We start from the raw sequence: 16613 nt of genomic DNA, 5'->3' as shown, positions 1-16613 counted from the left end.
AGTTTTAAAAACAGCTTTTGTTATCTTTACCCCTATTTTTTGTTTGCTACACTCTATATTCTCTCCTTATGAACTTGTTTTGCCACCTTTCTCCATGCTGGCTTTAGATGGTAGAGGCAACATGCTACATTCAGAGGAGCAGTGTCCCAACCCCATACTAACACAAGTTAGGCCACGTATTCAGTTTCCGTGGAGCATCTTCTTTAATACTCTATGGAGAAATGCATTTGTTCTCCCACGTCCACCCTTTTCCCTGTGACTGCAGAAGGATGCTCTGCAGAAAAAAGTGGCATTGTGTTTTAGGTGTGGAAGAAATTGAATTCATGCAGCTCATGTTCAGAGAAGATTTCATCAGTGACAGCTATTTTGGGGGGAACCTGCATGGAATAATAGCTACAGAAGAGCTTCACTTTGGCGAAGGCATGCACCGGAAAGCCTTCCGAAGTAGAGTGATGCAAGGCCTCGTTCCAGTGTTCAGTCCTGGCCACCCCTGTGTTCTCAAAGTGCACAATGCTATCACATATGGGACCAAGAGTAAGGATGATCTAGTTCAAAAGAACTACAAACTAGCACTGCAGGTAAGCTTCTCCTGTCCTTTGTAAGAAAGAATTGTAGGGAAAAGCTATTTAGTGAATATTCAAACAGATGATCTGTTAAATGTTTTGAGTAATATTCCATAGGCATATCTGTTTGTAATACAGGAGTGCTATGTCCAAAATACTGCAAGAGAGTATGCAAAGATATATGCAGCTGAAGCTGAACCCTTGGAAGGCTTTGGTGAAGTACCAGAGTGAGTATATATATATATTTTTATATAAATATACATGTATGCATATATATATTGTCCTGTGCCACAGCTGCCGACTGACTGCTAGGAGTAATTACTGAAGAAGAAGAAAGAGGAATCCTGAGAACAGTGTTACAGCTGGAGTAATGACCTAAATAATACTGAGTATCAAGGTGGTGAGAGAGATTCCATTGCCATTAGAGAAGGATAATAAGGAGTAAAGACAGTAAATAGCAAGGAAAAGGCATGATTTTCATATAAATTTAGAGGAAATTATTCATGCTAGTGAAGTAACACCAGTAGGAGATACTACTAGTATCATCTAGTAACAGCAGTAGGGGATAAGTCAGGCCTTCCAACTTGCCATTAAAAATGAAATCTTAAGAAGAATCATGATAATTCTGAAGCTGGTATGATGTCACTCCTTAGGAATTTTTCTATGTATAGAGAGTCTGAAGCCAGAAAGCTCAACTGTGATTCTAGGTTTTCCCAAAGACTGGTTTATTTCATTTCAGAAGTTTTCCCATTTCCCAAATACATGTACATCAGACCAATAGCTCAATACAGGTTCACCTCTGCCTCTGAGGCTGGGAAGTGGCACCTTGAAGATTTGGTAATAGATCTTTCTCAAAGGATTTGCTGTTCCAGTGTCAGGCTACTGTGTAGAGTTGAATTTGCAATGGATGGTTGAAATTCCATCTGCCTTGCTTCAAGGATAAGACCTACATGCTTGACAGCAGGCTAAATCTCCATCTCCGTTTAGATGACACAAGATCTGCTCAGCTGCACTGGTTCCCTGAAAAAAAGGAACACTTAAAACACAGCCTCTGGAGTGATTCCTTAAAGCCACCTTTTCAGGATTAGAAATAGTGATGGAGATGGCAGTGAAATCTTTTATGGAAAATATTCGTGCAAGTCAGCTTCTTTTCTGGAAATATATTGCTCTTGGTAAAATTTGTGTTTGAAAGATTTCTCTAGGCACAGGATATAACCTCTAGTTTCAATATGAAAGACAGAGGGCATGTACCTGTGGTGGGTTGATGCTGGCTGGGGGCCAGGTGCCCACCAAAGCTGCTCTATCACCCCCCCCTCAGCTGGACAGGGGAGAGAAAATATAACAGATAGATAAGGACAGGGAGAGATCACTCAACCAATTATCGTCACGGACAAAACAGGCTCGACTTAGGGAAAATTAACTTAATTTATTGCCAATCAACCAGAGTAGGGTAATGAGAAATAAAACCAAATCTTAAAACACTTTCCCCCCACCCCTCCCTTCTTCCCGGGCACAGCTTCACTCCCGGATTCTCTACCTACCCCCCCCAGCGGCACAGGGGGACGAGGAATGGAGGTTACAGTCAGTTCATCACACATAATCTCTGCCGCTTCATCCTCTTCAGGGACAGGACTCATCACACTCTTCCCCTGCTCCAGCGTGGGGTCCCTCCCATGGGAGACAGTCCTTCACGAACTTCTTCAGCGTGGGTCCTTCCCACGTGTCACGGTCCACTCGGTGGACTCGTGATGGTTCGTTTGCTACGATCTCGAAAGTGCAAAATTAAGGTGACCAACACCAAAGGGGATAGCAGTAATCACACAGTAAAACTTTATTGTATTGCCTGTGAGGAGGCACGTGATAGTTAGAGATGGGTGAAAGAAAGGAGAAAAGTAAAGTAAAGTTTAGAGAGAGGAGAAAGAGAGGTTATAGCTACCACCGCTGATCTCACAACATCCTAACGGTCCCGGGTCCAGCTGATGCTGCGTCGTCGATCGTCGTGGTCCTTGGTGGGGAAGCTTCAAACTTCCGTTGTTCAGAAGTCATCTTTTATGCTTAGTAACACACCTTGTTCCACCTCTGCCTCAGGAGTCTCCACCCTTCTTAGAATACAATTATCATATCTCCGCCCTTCTCAAGCGAGGCTATCACGCAGGCGCGGGGTCAGTGTCCGAGGCATGGTAAGTCTTGGAGGTGGGTAGCCTTCGACCAGGAGGTGTGTTTTGGTATTATAATGAAGCAAAGTTCGTCTAAAGTTCATGATTTCTTCATGGATGTTATGGCAACAGTTGCAATCCATCCTTTTGACAGTAGCTATGTGGTTATCTCTAAGGGTTCCAGCCAGGTACCTTCCAGGAACCTTGTACCACACATTCCATCCTTGGGACCGGCTGCTGCGCTCTAAACAGGCCGTTGTCAGGTAGCGTACTGTTCATGTTCTTGATGACAATGTTGAGACAATGCTGATTTTCTGACCGACTCTTACACCACGGGCTGCAGTTCTTCATCAACTGCTCCAGCATGGGTCACTTCTGTGGCATGCAGTCCTTCAGGAGCACACTGCTCCAGTGTGGGTCCCCCATGGGGTCACAAGTCCTGCCAGAAAACCTGCTCTGTGGGCTTCTCTCTCCATGGATCCACAGGTCCTGCCAGGAACCTGCTCCAGCGTAGGCTTCCCACGGGGTCACAGCCTCCTTCAGGCATCCACCTGCTCCAGCATGGGGTCCTCCCTGGACTGCAGGGGGACAGCCTGCCTCACCATGGTCTTCCCCATGGGCTGCAGGGGAATCTCTGCTCCAGGCGCTGGAGCACCTCCTCCCCATCCTTCTTCACTGACCTTGATGTCTGCAGGGTTGTTTCTCTTACATGTTCTCGCTCCTCTCTCTGGCTGCAGTTTCTGTGCCCACTGCAACTTTTTTTCCCTTCTTCAATATACTATCACAGAGGCGCTACCACTATTGCTGATTGGCTCAGCCTTGGCCAGCAGCGGGTCTGTCTTGGGGCTGGCTGGCATTGGCTTCATGGGACATATGGGAAGATTCTAGCAGCTTCTCACAGAAGCCACCCCTGTAGTCCCCCTGCTACCAAAACTTTGCCACACAAACCCACTACAGTACCCTACGAAAACTAGATGTCTGGTGCAAATAACAGGCACATGGAAGGTTCAGATCTGGTGCTTTATTCTAAACAATTAGCTGGAAGATGGCAGATAGGAGCAAAAAGAGATTATGTGCGTATGCTTTTGGTTTGCTTTTTAATTTCAAAATTTTAAGGCTAGATTCTTTTCTTCTAGCCAGCACTTGTCAGACCAAACTTGTATTTAAAAGAAGGTATATTCCTTGGAACATTTTATAAGATAAATAGAGCAAGAGAAAAGTTGTCTGCGTTCTCCAGAGTTAGCTTTAAAGCTACAGCCTTAGCCTATCTGTGCACGTTTGACTGTAAGAGAAAGCTGAGGAGACAACAGAGAAAGCACTACCCTATAATAGTCAGTGGACTGGCAGCTAGACATTTATAAAACCGCAGGAGGGGGAGAGAGAGAGATATTCTGTAGTCTTGAGGTTACTTATGATAATTCCACCATGGAGCAGTACTAACATTTCTATTAACCAGTGACCCATTTATTTTCCTTTCAGTGTGCAGTAATATGAAACGATATGGAGCCTTATACACTAAGAAAAGCTGTTCACTTCAATGATACTGGTAGACTTAAGCTGATACCATACCTTGAGTGAGTAGGTTAAAACTAGACTAGTGCCTACAGTTGCAGTGATTGTTCCTTGGAAAAAGAATAACTACTGGTATAAAGGCCATCTGTACCAGTTTAACTGCATGTGCTATAATAATAAGGGTAAAATATCACAACAACAAATAAATTAATGGTGTCAATAAAGCTTGATTGTGGACTAGGACTGGAAGACTTAGACAGAAGTGCTCTGGTTATATGTAGTTCTCTGTCTCATGACTAATTTTTCTAGACCTCCTTTCACTGTATATAGAGCACCTACATACATTCACGATTCTGCCATTTCCAGAATCCAGCACAGGTATGTCTGGAAGCAGCTATGCCACCCCTTTGGCTGTGTTGCTCTAAGAGATAGGACTCTTTGTAAGAAAGCAAGTAACTAGAAACCCATTTCATGGTGACAGTCATTTTTCCCATTTGTTCTGAGATACTGCTAGGAGCTTTTGTGAGCTAGCTGATAAAATACAGTTGTGTTCTGTTACCAGCTCCAGCTGAATGGCTTTCTAAAATAAGCAATATTAAATCTCAGAGCAGTATTAAATTCCATTCTAATATACACTGATGTCACTTTTTTGCTTACTCTAAGATTTTAATTTTGGAGACTTATACTGTAGTATCAGAGTGCTGCCTAACAAGTAACAAGAGTTTTTGTGGTGTAAGTACAAATAGAAGATGACTATCTGTGAGGTAGAACACTGCTTTCCAGACAGCAGGAACTTTGGTAACCACGAAGTTCATGTTCCTAGTGAGACAGATACTTCCTTCCAGACTATTGTCATTATCACTTCACATTTAGTCTTTCTCTCTGGGAAGACCATGAAACCCCAAGCAAAATTTTATTTGACATTGGACATGAGTTTTTGGCATGGTGCATCTTTAGACATAAACGGACCTAGCCTGGATTCCTGCAAAACTTTGTAAGTCTTTCTGGCTAAACTAGCTCAATTTCTAAATGACTAAAATAAGACAATTTTCAAGTTTGCAGTTTCCTGAAAACTTCATACAGAACTAGCTGAAGTTTTCTGACCTGGATCCAAACTTTGCCAAAGTCCAGGAATCTTGGGATTCTAGATTTTCACTTGAGCCAACTTGTCTTGAGAATCTGATGATCTTCCCAGAGACTTTCTTGTTTCCTCTTACTTTTTGGTAAAGTAGTTGCTTTGTACTTTCATTACCAAAAGTGTTTGCTAATTTTGGATGTGTTAGGTTTTAGAAGTCTAGTCTGAGAAATCCTTCACTTACACTGGTCTTGGGCAAAGTTCTCTCTGGAGTGGATCAAATTTGCAGGTGCTTAACACCTCACAAAGTCTGAATCATCTATTAGTCAGCCTGAGCAGCTAAAGCAGTGATACTCCAAAATAAGCAAGCACCCTTTATTGTGCAGAGTTTAGGTTTTGGGATGTAGTAGGACAACATTAGAAAGCATGCTTTGAAAAAGTTTACATCTGAGTAAATAATATGAAGAAATAAGCACATGGAGGATAATGCGATTATGTTCTAGAGCTACCTAGAAGATCTGAATCTTATCCAGATGTCTCCTGGCTTGGTTTAAACTTGGTAGCTGTTTATTCACTCTCTGAGATCACTGGCCACTTTGTCTGTTTCTTACTCTTTCATTGACAGAACTTTCTGGATTTTATTATTTTTTATCCCTTGATTTCAGGATCATTCCTATTTTTCTTGTTCATCGCCCTGCTAATAACATCCCCTATGCAACAGTGGAGGAGGAGCTAGTTGGGGAATTTGTGAAGTACTCTGTCAGGGATGGCAAGGAAGTAAACTTCCTGAGAAGAGACTCAGAGGCTGGCCAGAAGTGTTGCACCTTCCAGCACTGGGTGTATGAGAAGACCAATGGGAACTTGCTTGTCACTGACCTGCAAGGTGAGTTGTCTGAGTGGCGGCAATAAAATGGCTTTCCTATGATACAGGCTGGTGACCACTCACAGTCAATCCCCATAACTACAGAACTTCCAGACATTTATTTCTGAGCAATGTTATTCTTGGCTTTCTGTGTCCTGTTGGCAATGCTGAATGTGCTCCTTCCATGACCTGTAATGGACAGTCTTCTCCAGATGCAGACAGTACCCTGGCCCTGTGCCTGTTTTATACAGCGTCTCATGCAGATCAGAATAAAAGATAGGAGAGAGAGTTAGGGTATTTTATTTTCTAGCCTGCTTTAAGTGCACTGTGCTTATTTGTGTGTGTGTTACCCTAGGGAACAGAAAGACATTAATTAATTGCCTACTGCGGCAGCAGGGGCTAACATGTTAACCTATGCAGTATTACAATGTTTATCTAATTAGCAGAGAAAGGGAATTTTTACCTAGTTTATGTTCTTGTAAGAAGGCAGTTTGGAAAAGAAAAAACAAATCTCACACTCTTAACAGGAGAGTTGTTCTTCCACATGTCCCCTTAGTAAATCAGGACACTCAATATGAGTCAAGTCTGGCTTATTGTCTCACCTCCCAGAAGTTAATGAAATGTCTTGTGAATTGAAGACTTCAGTTGTTAATAACATCCTAGTCCTTCACTTTTTCTTGTATTTAAATACTTAACAACAATCTCTCCACAGTGGAATGCTCCACATTCAGGTCCTGGCTAGGTTTGAAGAAACATGTTCCTTCAAAAAAAGAAGAATGGTGAAGAAATGCCCTACTCACATATACTAAATGCTGCCCTTATGATCCTATGGGTGTGACTCCTAACTGCTGAAATGCTGGGCCTGTACGCAGCACAGTATGCATAGATGTGTTTGAAACAGAGAAACACAGACCCTTTTTAAAGAAAACCAAAAAAGGTGGAATCTTAGAAAATATCCCATATTCTTTAACAAGAGAAGGCAGGAAAATTAGCAACAAGACATTTAAACAAGACCCTTGAAGTAATTTAAAGGGAGAAGAAGGAACAAAATCCTAGCCTGAGGGAAGCACAACAGCAGAAATAGTATCTGAGCCAGTATAATGACTGCTGCCAGAATGGACAATATACCTGCTGCTGTTCAAGAGAAACATTCTTCCTCTCTAATCATCTTCTCATTTGACTATTTAGGCTGCATCTTTCAGGCATACCAGTTGAGATTTCTGAGGGTATTCTCCAAGGAAAATGGTCTGGAGACCATCATTTTCCTGTACAGAAAAAATTGCACACGGCAGGACTGGGTTTTGCCTATAAACAAGTCAACAAAGGGACAAGTTAAAAACCCCAAGTTTTTTGAAATACTGAATGAGAAAGAGTTTTTGGATCTCTCACCCAAAAAGTAAAAATAAGGTTGACTGACCTATTGATACTTGATTAGCAAAGCAAATATGCAATTCCTACTGATAAACATTGTAGTCCAAGTTTGCAAAGCATCAAAACCACAAAACACATAAATAAATATACACATCTTGGGGCAGGTGCATAAGCAAAGATGTTGTATGTTCCTTAAAATGCAGCCATCAAAGTGTAACCCCTCCTTCCCCCCCACTGACTGTCTAGCACAGGAAACAAGTTATGCTCTATTTATCAACTTGCTATCTGTAAAATACTGGTATGAGACTGACTTCTAGAGATACAGATGACAAACATCCTATTTTTAATTGGGGTACTTTAAAATGTTTTGAAAAAATGGTGACAAATAATTAAAATTAAAAAAGTGAATCAATAAATAATATTTAATGTCTCTATATGTGGAGCTCTTGAATCTGAAGATACTCCTAGAAATTCTAGTGTAACATAACCTCTCTGTTTCCGTCATGCCTTGTAGGTGTAGGAATGAAGTTAACTGACGTTGGCATAGCAACACTGGCCAAAGGGTGAGTGAAAAATTATTTCTCAACGGCATGGTTTTGCTTTACACATCAGTCTCTTCACAGTGTAAATACGTTGGGGGAGGGTGCACTGGCAAGTTATTCTTGCTTTAACTTTGGAAGAAAACAATCCTCATCTGACTCTTCTAACTTCTTTTTGTTCATATTTATGGGAACCCACCTATAAGGGAAACACATTTATTTTGTTCTGAAAGGAAGGGGCTACACTGTAGATTGGGCTTTGCTTTTCCTTCATGCCTCCCTTAAAATAGGCTTATTCAAAGGGCATTTCATGAGTGAAATCAAGGTCTCTAGTGACTTACAAGCAAGTAAGGCACTTTACTTGGTGGTGCATTAGCTGGAGGAAGGTAGGGCTGAAAATGCACGGCCAACACTGGCTCCAGCCTGGGGTACAACGAAAGACCTGGTGTTTGTGCTGTCCAGAGCTTCTGACCATGGAGGAAATATCTCAAACCCAGCATGCTGTTGGAGCCAGAGCTCCAGCTGGGCTTGCACTCACTAGCATCTGTCCCAGCAAATGCAAATACAAGCATTTAGACCTGTCTAGCCCTACTAGATCTTGCTACCAGTAGCCAAGGTGACCCTTCTCCCCTCCTACTCTTCCTCTGGAAGAAGAGAGGATATCTACCACAGTACTGTGGGAACTAGGGAAGGAGATGCCCTGAAAGGGCCCAAAGTTTGTGTTGCTCTTTTTGCAAGAAATTTAAAGGGATGGTGCAAAGACTGCATGAGAGAACACAGCTGAAATCCTTCTTGCAGCCAGCAAAAGTGCCAAAGCTTTAGAATATGTTTTATGACACAAGCTTCTATAAAGAGTCTTTTCTCAGTTTAGAACTCAGAGTTAGTTCTTCTTCCTATTGCAGGCAGTGACCACAAGCTTTTCTTGAGCCTGTGTTCTTGTCAGCTGCATGGGTGGAGGGAAGATGTCTGTTTAGCTTTGTGTAGGCCACTTACCTGATAAAAAAGGAAATGTGTTAAGGGATTTGATGGTATCTCTTTCCCTTCTCTCTCAAAAGCAGTAATTCTGAGCTGTAACAAAAGATCTATTCATAATATTTAAAGAGGCCTGTTTTCCTAGTGGTTTTGCAATGGCTTCAGGTCTTTTTGGGAGACTTAAGCATGTGTGTAAAGACATATGTAATAATGTTCTAACTTTAATGGCCTTTAATGTTCTAACTTTCTTCCACTTCTCTTAAGTTTTTGTTAATTAAAGCTTTTAGTGTTAGGACAGGCCAAAGGAGCCATTGATAGGAATAGGCAGTGCAGGCAGTGATTCAAATCAGCTGGCTGTTCGAAAAGGAGAGGGGATGGGGGTAAATGCCTGTGACTAATGCTTTAAATTCATATTCTCCATTGATAAAATGACAGGAAAAGCAAATCTGATCACATGTATTCAGTCTTTATACTAAATTGGAGCATGTGTATATACCCATGGTACAGGAAAAAAACCTTACAATATGTTTTAAATTATTAAAATTTGACCCCAGAATATTCTGGGAAAATCCTTAATATTTGCAGGCTGGCATCCATTCAAAACTTACATTGATTTACTCTTTTAGCTGTGGATCCAAGGTGAAATCAGTTGAAATGAAGTTGCATCATCCTGTTATAAAACAAAGTAATAAAAATTTTATTTAGGCAACACTGTTCTCTTGAATCAGAAGTTCCATAGAAATGCTTTAATGGATGCTGCTGTCCAGCTCACTATGGGGAATTACTCCTATAAAAACACATATTGGACTAGGGAAGAGGAAGGTGAAGTGAGAAAATGAATATACAATGCAAGATGTAGTAAGGATCACCTCAGTCATGTGTGAGGGAATATAATTTCCTGTCATGAACAACCTCTTAAAAATGTTGAGTATCATTTTATTTGTCATTTAACTAATGATACTGCTACAAGACAACAGATTTTTCCTGGTCCTGTATATGCTTCTTTCCCAGAAAGGACAACTCTGCAGTTTGATTTTTTAATTCCGTGAGCCTGGATGGGGAAAAGTACACAGAATTCATCTGTGTTACTGGCAATTGCTGCTTTTGGTAGTGTGCAGCCATGCTGATGAGAGGTTGTCTATCTCACATGTTGGGGAGAACATCCATAGTCCTACTTAACTAAAAAATATAGTATGATAGTGTTATGATTTTAACTGTATTTTTAGAGAAGATACAAAGCTGATTTTTTGGTGTAATAGCCTATAGAAATTCCGAGGGTTTCCTCAACCACTCTTGACAGAGCTAATGACCTCACTGATCACAGACAGGTCCTCTGCCTCCAATTCTTCTAAGCCTGGGCCAATCACATCAAGGCAAACCAAAAATATCCTTGGGAAATGCTTCTGTTGTCCTTGATGAGTGGAAGAACATTCATATTGTTCCTGGGTGGACTGTAAATTAAAAACAATTCTAATTTTACTCTAAGATTGAACTTGTGTTCCAGGGGAAAAAAAAACTGGAAAAAAATCCATCTCCCCCACCCCACCCCCACCGCCACCATGCTCATAGTATAATCAAGCTTTCAAATAATCTAGTGTCATAGTACAAACTGTTACTTATGAATTTGTGAAAGCTGATATAGCAACTGTCATGAATTATTCATGGCCATTATTTATCCCCCAGTGTTTCGTGTAAATGAAGTACAATAAACAGCATATATTAAAATTTTGTACCTCTATTCAGCATTGCTCATTGCTGTTAATGATTTTTTGAGGGGTCTAGACTCATATTCCAAGCCTGAACAAACATTTCTGGATGAGCATTTATGTATCCTTTGTCCTCATCTTTCTCCTCATTCCTATAGAGGCTGTGGAAGGACTGATGTTTTCAACAATTAACACTCTTCAAAGTAATTCTGATCTTTTATCCTTTCTCTGTCTATTTTACCAGTGAATTGGAAACCAAATGAATCCAAACAAGGGTCATTTAGTCAATACGCTGAAGTAGCTGCAATACAGTTTCTGTCAGTAGAGGGCGAAGCCTAACTAGAAACCGAAAAGCCTGGGAAATACTTCTAAAGTAGCCACTGGGGCGCACCAGAGTCGGGCAATCAATCCTTTAAATAAGCTATTTAGTAGATTCTTTGGCAAACGTAAACAAAAATAATACAACACAGTGACTGGTTTCTAAGTGCAAACGGTGAGCCAGTTTAGAAGCTGTGCACAAGTGCCCAGGTATTTACCCAAGGATGGTAAACACAAAGATGAAGGAATCAGGAACACAGTGACCCATGGTCATGATGATTAACAGGGGTGGTTTGCCAAATGCGGATCTGAATGTCTGTCTGGTTTCAGAGCACTGACAAATTTAGTTTTACTCAACATGGCAACAAGAGGCATTGGGGAGTATAAACCTGGGGACAAATCCAACATTCCCCCTTCAGATTTAAGGAAGATTTGGTTTGGGCTGACTCCCAACTGTCAAGTTTAGGAGATGGAATTCTGTCTGGGTTTTATTTATCAGTCATCTAGTCAGTGAATTAATAGTGCCTGCTGTGCAAAAAACAGACTCATGTTTGTCAAGGCTTGGAATGGTCAATAGTTTGGTGTTACTGAACACAAAACATATGAGAGCGATACAGACTGTACAGTTTAGAAGCCATTCACTAATGGACACCTTCCCACAATTACACTTACCACAAGCTATAACAGCACAGAATGGTTTGCATTGAGCTCACAAGTCCTGCCAAATTACAACAGACCTATGGTCATTAGGTCTGTCCAGAACAGATGATGCAGTCTGGAAGCACACAAGGGGGTCTATGTGGAAGCAGTGACTAACAAACAGCAAACAACTGGGAGAACTCTGATGCAAAACTTTGGTCTCACATCTGTAGATTAGTTTTTCTGTGGCCCACTATAAGACTTGGGGCTGTCTGCACACTGCAGAGCCAAACTAGGCTCATTCGTGCCTCTCAAATTCCAAAGTGGACAAGGAGTGTTACCTAGGCCACATCTGTAGTCACAAGATAAATGCAAACCTATTATTGTAAGAGAAGGGAAATGAGGATGGCTTGATTTAGGAGCAAAGCTAGTAAAATAAAGATAATCATGTGTTTTTAATATAAATGGTCTGTCTCTTGTTCACAAGATATTTATGCTCTTACTTTTACTGGCATTTGTTGAATTCTAAAGCTAAAGTTAATTAGCAGGGCATTCAATTGTACCTTTGAAGTGTCTCTTACTCATAGTATCATCTGAGCAAACGCTACTGTTTCTGCTCATTGTTTAGACGTTCCTTCAAAAGACATACAGGAAATGGTAAATACCAAATACAGATAGGAAAGCCATTTAGACAGACTATTACTTACTTCATGAGAAAAGTGGATTTTTTTTTAGCTCAACTTTTTCATTACGAGATTATTTGCACAAAGAAATAAGTATTACCAGAATTTTACAGCATGAGAAAAACACATGAAGAAATTTTCTTTAAATGCAACAAAATGGCTACCTAGGAAAAAAAAGAGAGTGAGAGCAAGAGAAAGAGTTCACAGTCACTTTGCAGCCACAAATTAAAATAGTCAGCATTCAGTGCAGTGAAACTTCTCACCTAATTGATAGCCCTGGAGGTTACTTATCATTAATATTTCTGCCAAAACACACCTACACAAAGTACAGGAGAAATGAAGCCTCTCAATCAGCCTTGCAGCAGAAATGGAGAATTTCAGATACCAGAGTAAGCAGATGCTACCCAAAGGCTGTCTGCACAGAGCCTCAGTATCTCCTCAGACATTGGCGGCTGCATCTGTGTTACACACACTGCTGCAGTATCCAGCAGTGACACACCATGGCGGTGGAAGGTGCTGTAACAACAGCTGTTGTTGCCACTGGCACTCACTGGAAAGACCCAATGGTTAATTGAATATTCATGATAAATTAATAAAAATATTTTGGTTTAAGTTATCGCTTTTTGCTTGCAGTGCATTGCTGTGGTTTAACTAGTTTCTGGAGTCAGGATCAATGCCTGATATAAAGAGATTTTCTTGCTGAGCACAGGCATGTTTGCCTGTGGAACTTAAATTCTGCTGATGTGTCTGGAGCATACACCTGTTGGCTCTAGTAGCAAAGCTCAAGTATAAAGTCTCAAGTGTATTATTTCTCCAAAGGAGTGAGAGAACAGTTCATTAGCTTGCAGAGCTCGAGGGTATAGTCCTGAAGTAACAATAGCACTCCTCTTAAACTTCTTTTGGCTAAACAAGCACATAACTAACTTGGGGAGGAGAGGAAAAAAAAATTCTTAACCCTTTGAGGTTCATCTGGCTGTTCATAGCAAGCTAGCTGAGTGGTTTCTCTTGAGTAGGGCAGGCTTATTACCTGTTTAACTTAGAGGGTAACCTTGTCTGGTATGAACAGCTTCAAATGACAAATTATAGTAAAATACATTTGGAGCTTTATTTCACTGAAATACATATTTAACATTCAAAAACTCTGACTTCAAAGAAGAATCTGAAAATAAAATATTGGTGGTATGAGAAGACAAAGACTCCTAAATACTTATGAAGAGAAAATTGAACTCCGAAGTAGTTTTTGTTATTGAAGTTAACCACCAGCAATAATTTAATTCCTTAGAAGATTAAAGTCTGCTGTTCACCTTACAATTATCTGCAATTATCTTCATCATCATGGCTGCAATAGTTTGTGTGAAATAATTTGGGATCCGTCCTCCATGGGTAGGCAATTGTGACTGTTTAAAAGCAGCAGCAAAATGTATAGATGACTTTTTTTGCTGTAAGGGGGATTGCCAATATACATTACCATTTTGGTATGTGCCTGAATAAGCCATAGATATTACCTTCTAGACATACTAGAGAAACTTTCAGATTTGCATTATCCACCAAAGAGATTTCTTTCCTCCTAGGGTGGAATTTCTGATGCTAGGAAAGCAGTCAGCCTGAGGTGTCAACTTTTCTATTTCTTCTCTGTAGAGGAACACTAGACATGCAAAATAGGACAGTTAGATATAAATTGAGGCAGATATCGTCCCCTATTGTTGCAAGGTATTTTATTATATTTTCACAACTGGTACCATTTATTTGTAGAAGAAAATCTGGCAAACTACGTTGCAATAAAGATGCTTATCTGTCAGAAAGAGTTTGACCTTCTCAGAGCAACAGTGTTTTCTTCAGCACTGTGCAGTCTGCAGGAGGAAAGAAGTTCTCTGGAATGCTGTGCAATGAGCATGTTGTGTTAATTTCAGTGCTAAATTGTGTTTGTTTTTCGTGCAGTGATAACTCACAGTTCACATCTGAGGACATTGTATGTCCAGTGAACCAAGAGAATAGGGTAGAACATGCACTTACTAAGGTTACCGAAAAAGGAGAGGAGCACCCTGGCCTTTCTTCTCCTTTCTCCATCCTGGTAATGTGACCAAAAATTACTCCTTTAAAAAGTAGGTGCAGCTTTTTAAAAAAGCTGATGCAGCTTAAAATGCAGGCACTAGAAGGAATGTCATCAACCAGTAGCAGGGTGAGGAGAAGAGCGGTGTACATGCTTTGCTTACTCCCTGGCTTTGCTAGCCCACTGAACAAGTGAGAGGTAGCAGTGGGAGATACGGTGGTGGCTTGGGAATTGTGAAGGCTGGATGAGACTGCCTTCCTCAGGAACGCTCCTTGCATCCTTCTTCCCCAAGAGGCTTGGCTCCTTGAGATCTTGTAGTCAAGCCTGGGGGAGGGAGGAACGTAGCACAGAAGTTATTTACATGTTTGGATGAAAACAGCTTCTGATTCTGACAACACCTTGTGCAGCAACCTTGTCTCTTCATCGTAGTCAAAAGAACTGTTTATAGAGAATGATGTAGAATGGATTTCATTTATATATTACTGAGAGAAAGTTAGCCAGCAGACAATTATATTCCCAACTAAATGAAATGAAAAATGGTAGCCAGGACACAGGCCACAGAACTATGCCTCCTTAACCCTTTTCCCTCTTCTGTCACTACTTATTACCTGGTTTCCTTCACCTCTCAATGGCTCAGTTTGATTTTCTGTGCCAGTTAGTGCCTCTCTAAACAGCATGGGTGGAAGAGACTTGCTTAATGTTTTCAAATTGCTTATGAGTCAACAGTCATACTCTGCCTCCCTGTGCTGAAAATGAATCTTGAAATCCCATGTGGCTTTTTTTTTTTCTTTGTTGCTACAGATACAAAGGTTTTAAAGGCAACTGCTCAATTTCCTTCATTGAGCAGTTCAGAGCCCTCCACCAGTGCAATAAGTACTGTGAGATGCTGGGGCTGAAATCTCTCCGAACCACCCATCAAAAACAGAGGAAAGCAACATCCATGAAAAGCAAAAATCTACCAAACTCATCAACTATAAAGAAAACAGTGCCCAAGAAAGCAAGAGAACCTAGAGACTTCATTTCTTCAGAGCACTGAGTTGCACTGTCCCATCCTGTGAAAACTCCTCTTAAGGATATGTAGTAGTGATAGGCACCAGTGACCTCGTGGGGGGGATAACTTTAGTCTTTTGCCTTATGACATTATTTTGAAGTCATCCTGATGCTGATCCCAGCAACAAAGAAAAGAACTGATTCTATGGTCTTGGTACCTGAGATTTAACACTGGGACAAGGTTTTGAAGACAAACTAAGCCATGTGCCTGGATTATCTTACAACCCTTCTATGTATTGGTATCTGCACATTTTGAGTCTTGGACAATGAGTGCACTGCAGGTCACTGGAGAACATCTTCCCTTCTATGTGTCTGTGCCTGTGACCCTGTGGGTTCAGCTGCTGCATAAACATCAATATATTTAAGATGCCACGCAGTAAAAGTTTTGCACAGTGTTGTTGCTCAGGCTGCTATAGAAAGATTGTTTTCTTTCCCAGACTTTTGCATATTGTAATCCTACTGTAATCCTATTCTTGTAATTTTTTTCTCCCACTTACATGTCTTTTAATACAAGACAAAGCCATTCATGATAAGACATGTCTGTCTTCTGCCCCCCACAAAATTAGCTAGCATCTTTAAGGACCTCACAAAGTGATATCATCAGCTTAAATATGGGCAACTTGTGTGATTCTCCATAGAATTCCTGGCTTTCCATGCAAGCTTCCTTGCAATCTACAGTTAACCCCATGGCATAGTACTGTTGTGCTTGCACTGATCCTCTTGTAGGATGAAGGTTTGGAGTCTGCATGTTGCCAAGCAGCTACCATCTGAAATAAACCATTACATATAGAGGGTATTTTAGTACCTTGCAGCATTTTCAACTTGAATAAGTACAATGACTTTTCTGTGTAGTATAGAATTGTTTTTTGAAGGAACATGACAGGTGCCCTGGGCCAGTACCTGTCTGCTAAAGAGTCATGATTTGTCCAAAATGCATAGGCAGGGCCAAAACTGAAAAAAGATACTGTGCTCCATTAAAATTAAGTGTAGCTTATGTGGAGATTTGCAGCCAGAGGAGGGAACTATGCATGTCAGAGGACTGCAAGAAGTTTACTGGAGGTGGCAGTTGAAAAGCCAACCTGCAGTGCCTAACACACAATACAAACACTGAACATTG

General features: G+C 40.9%; 1 protein-coding gene across 1 annotated transcript in view; it reads left to right on the top strand.

Moving 5' to 3' along the window:
- ALPK2 (alpha-kinase 2) overlaps positions 1–15683 on the top strand; it is a 39726-nt gene extending 24043 nt beyond the window's left edge. The window contains exons 6-10 of the mRNA XM_010583060.1: positions 304–578; positions 702–790; positions 5972–6189; positions 8054–8102; positions 15248–15683. Coding sequence (XP_010581362.1) covers positions 304–578; positions 702–790; positions 5972–6189; positions 8054–8102; positions 15248–15482 — 866 coding nt within the window. The 3' untranslated portion in view covers positions 15483–15683. The remainder of the gene's footprint in view (positions 1–303; positions 579–701; positions 791–5971; positions 6190–8053; positions 8103–15247) is intronic.
- The last annotated feature ends 930 nt before the right edge of the window (positions 15684–16613 follow it).

Source organism: Haliaeetus leucocephalus, unplaced genomic scaffold (genome assembly GCF_000737465.1).
Source record: "Haliaeetus leucocephalus isolate CR32 unplaced genomic scaffold, Haliaeetus_leucocephalus-4.0 Scaffold866, whole genome shotgun sequence".
Taxonomy (NCBI): Eukaryota; Metazoa; Chordata; class Aves; order Accipitriformes; family Accipitridae; genus Haliaeetus; species Haliaeetus leucocephalus.
This window is presented reverse-complemented; position numbering and strand designations above follow the sequence as displayed.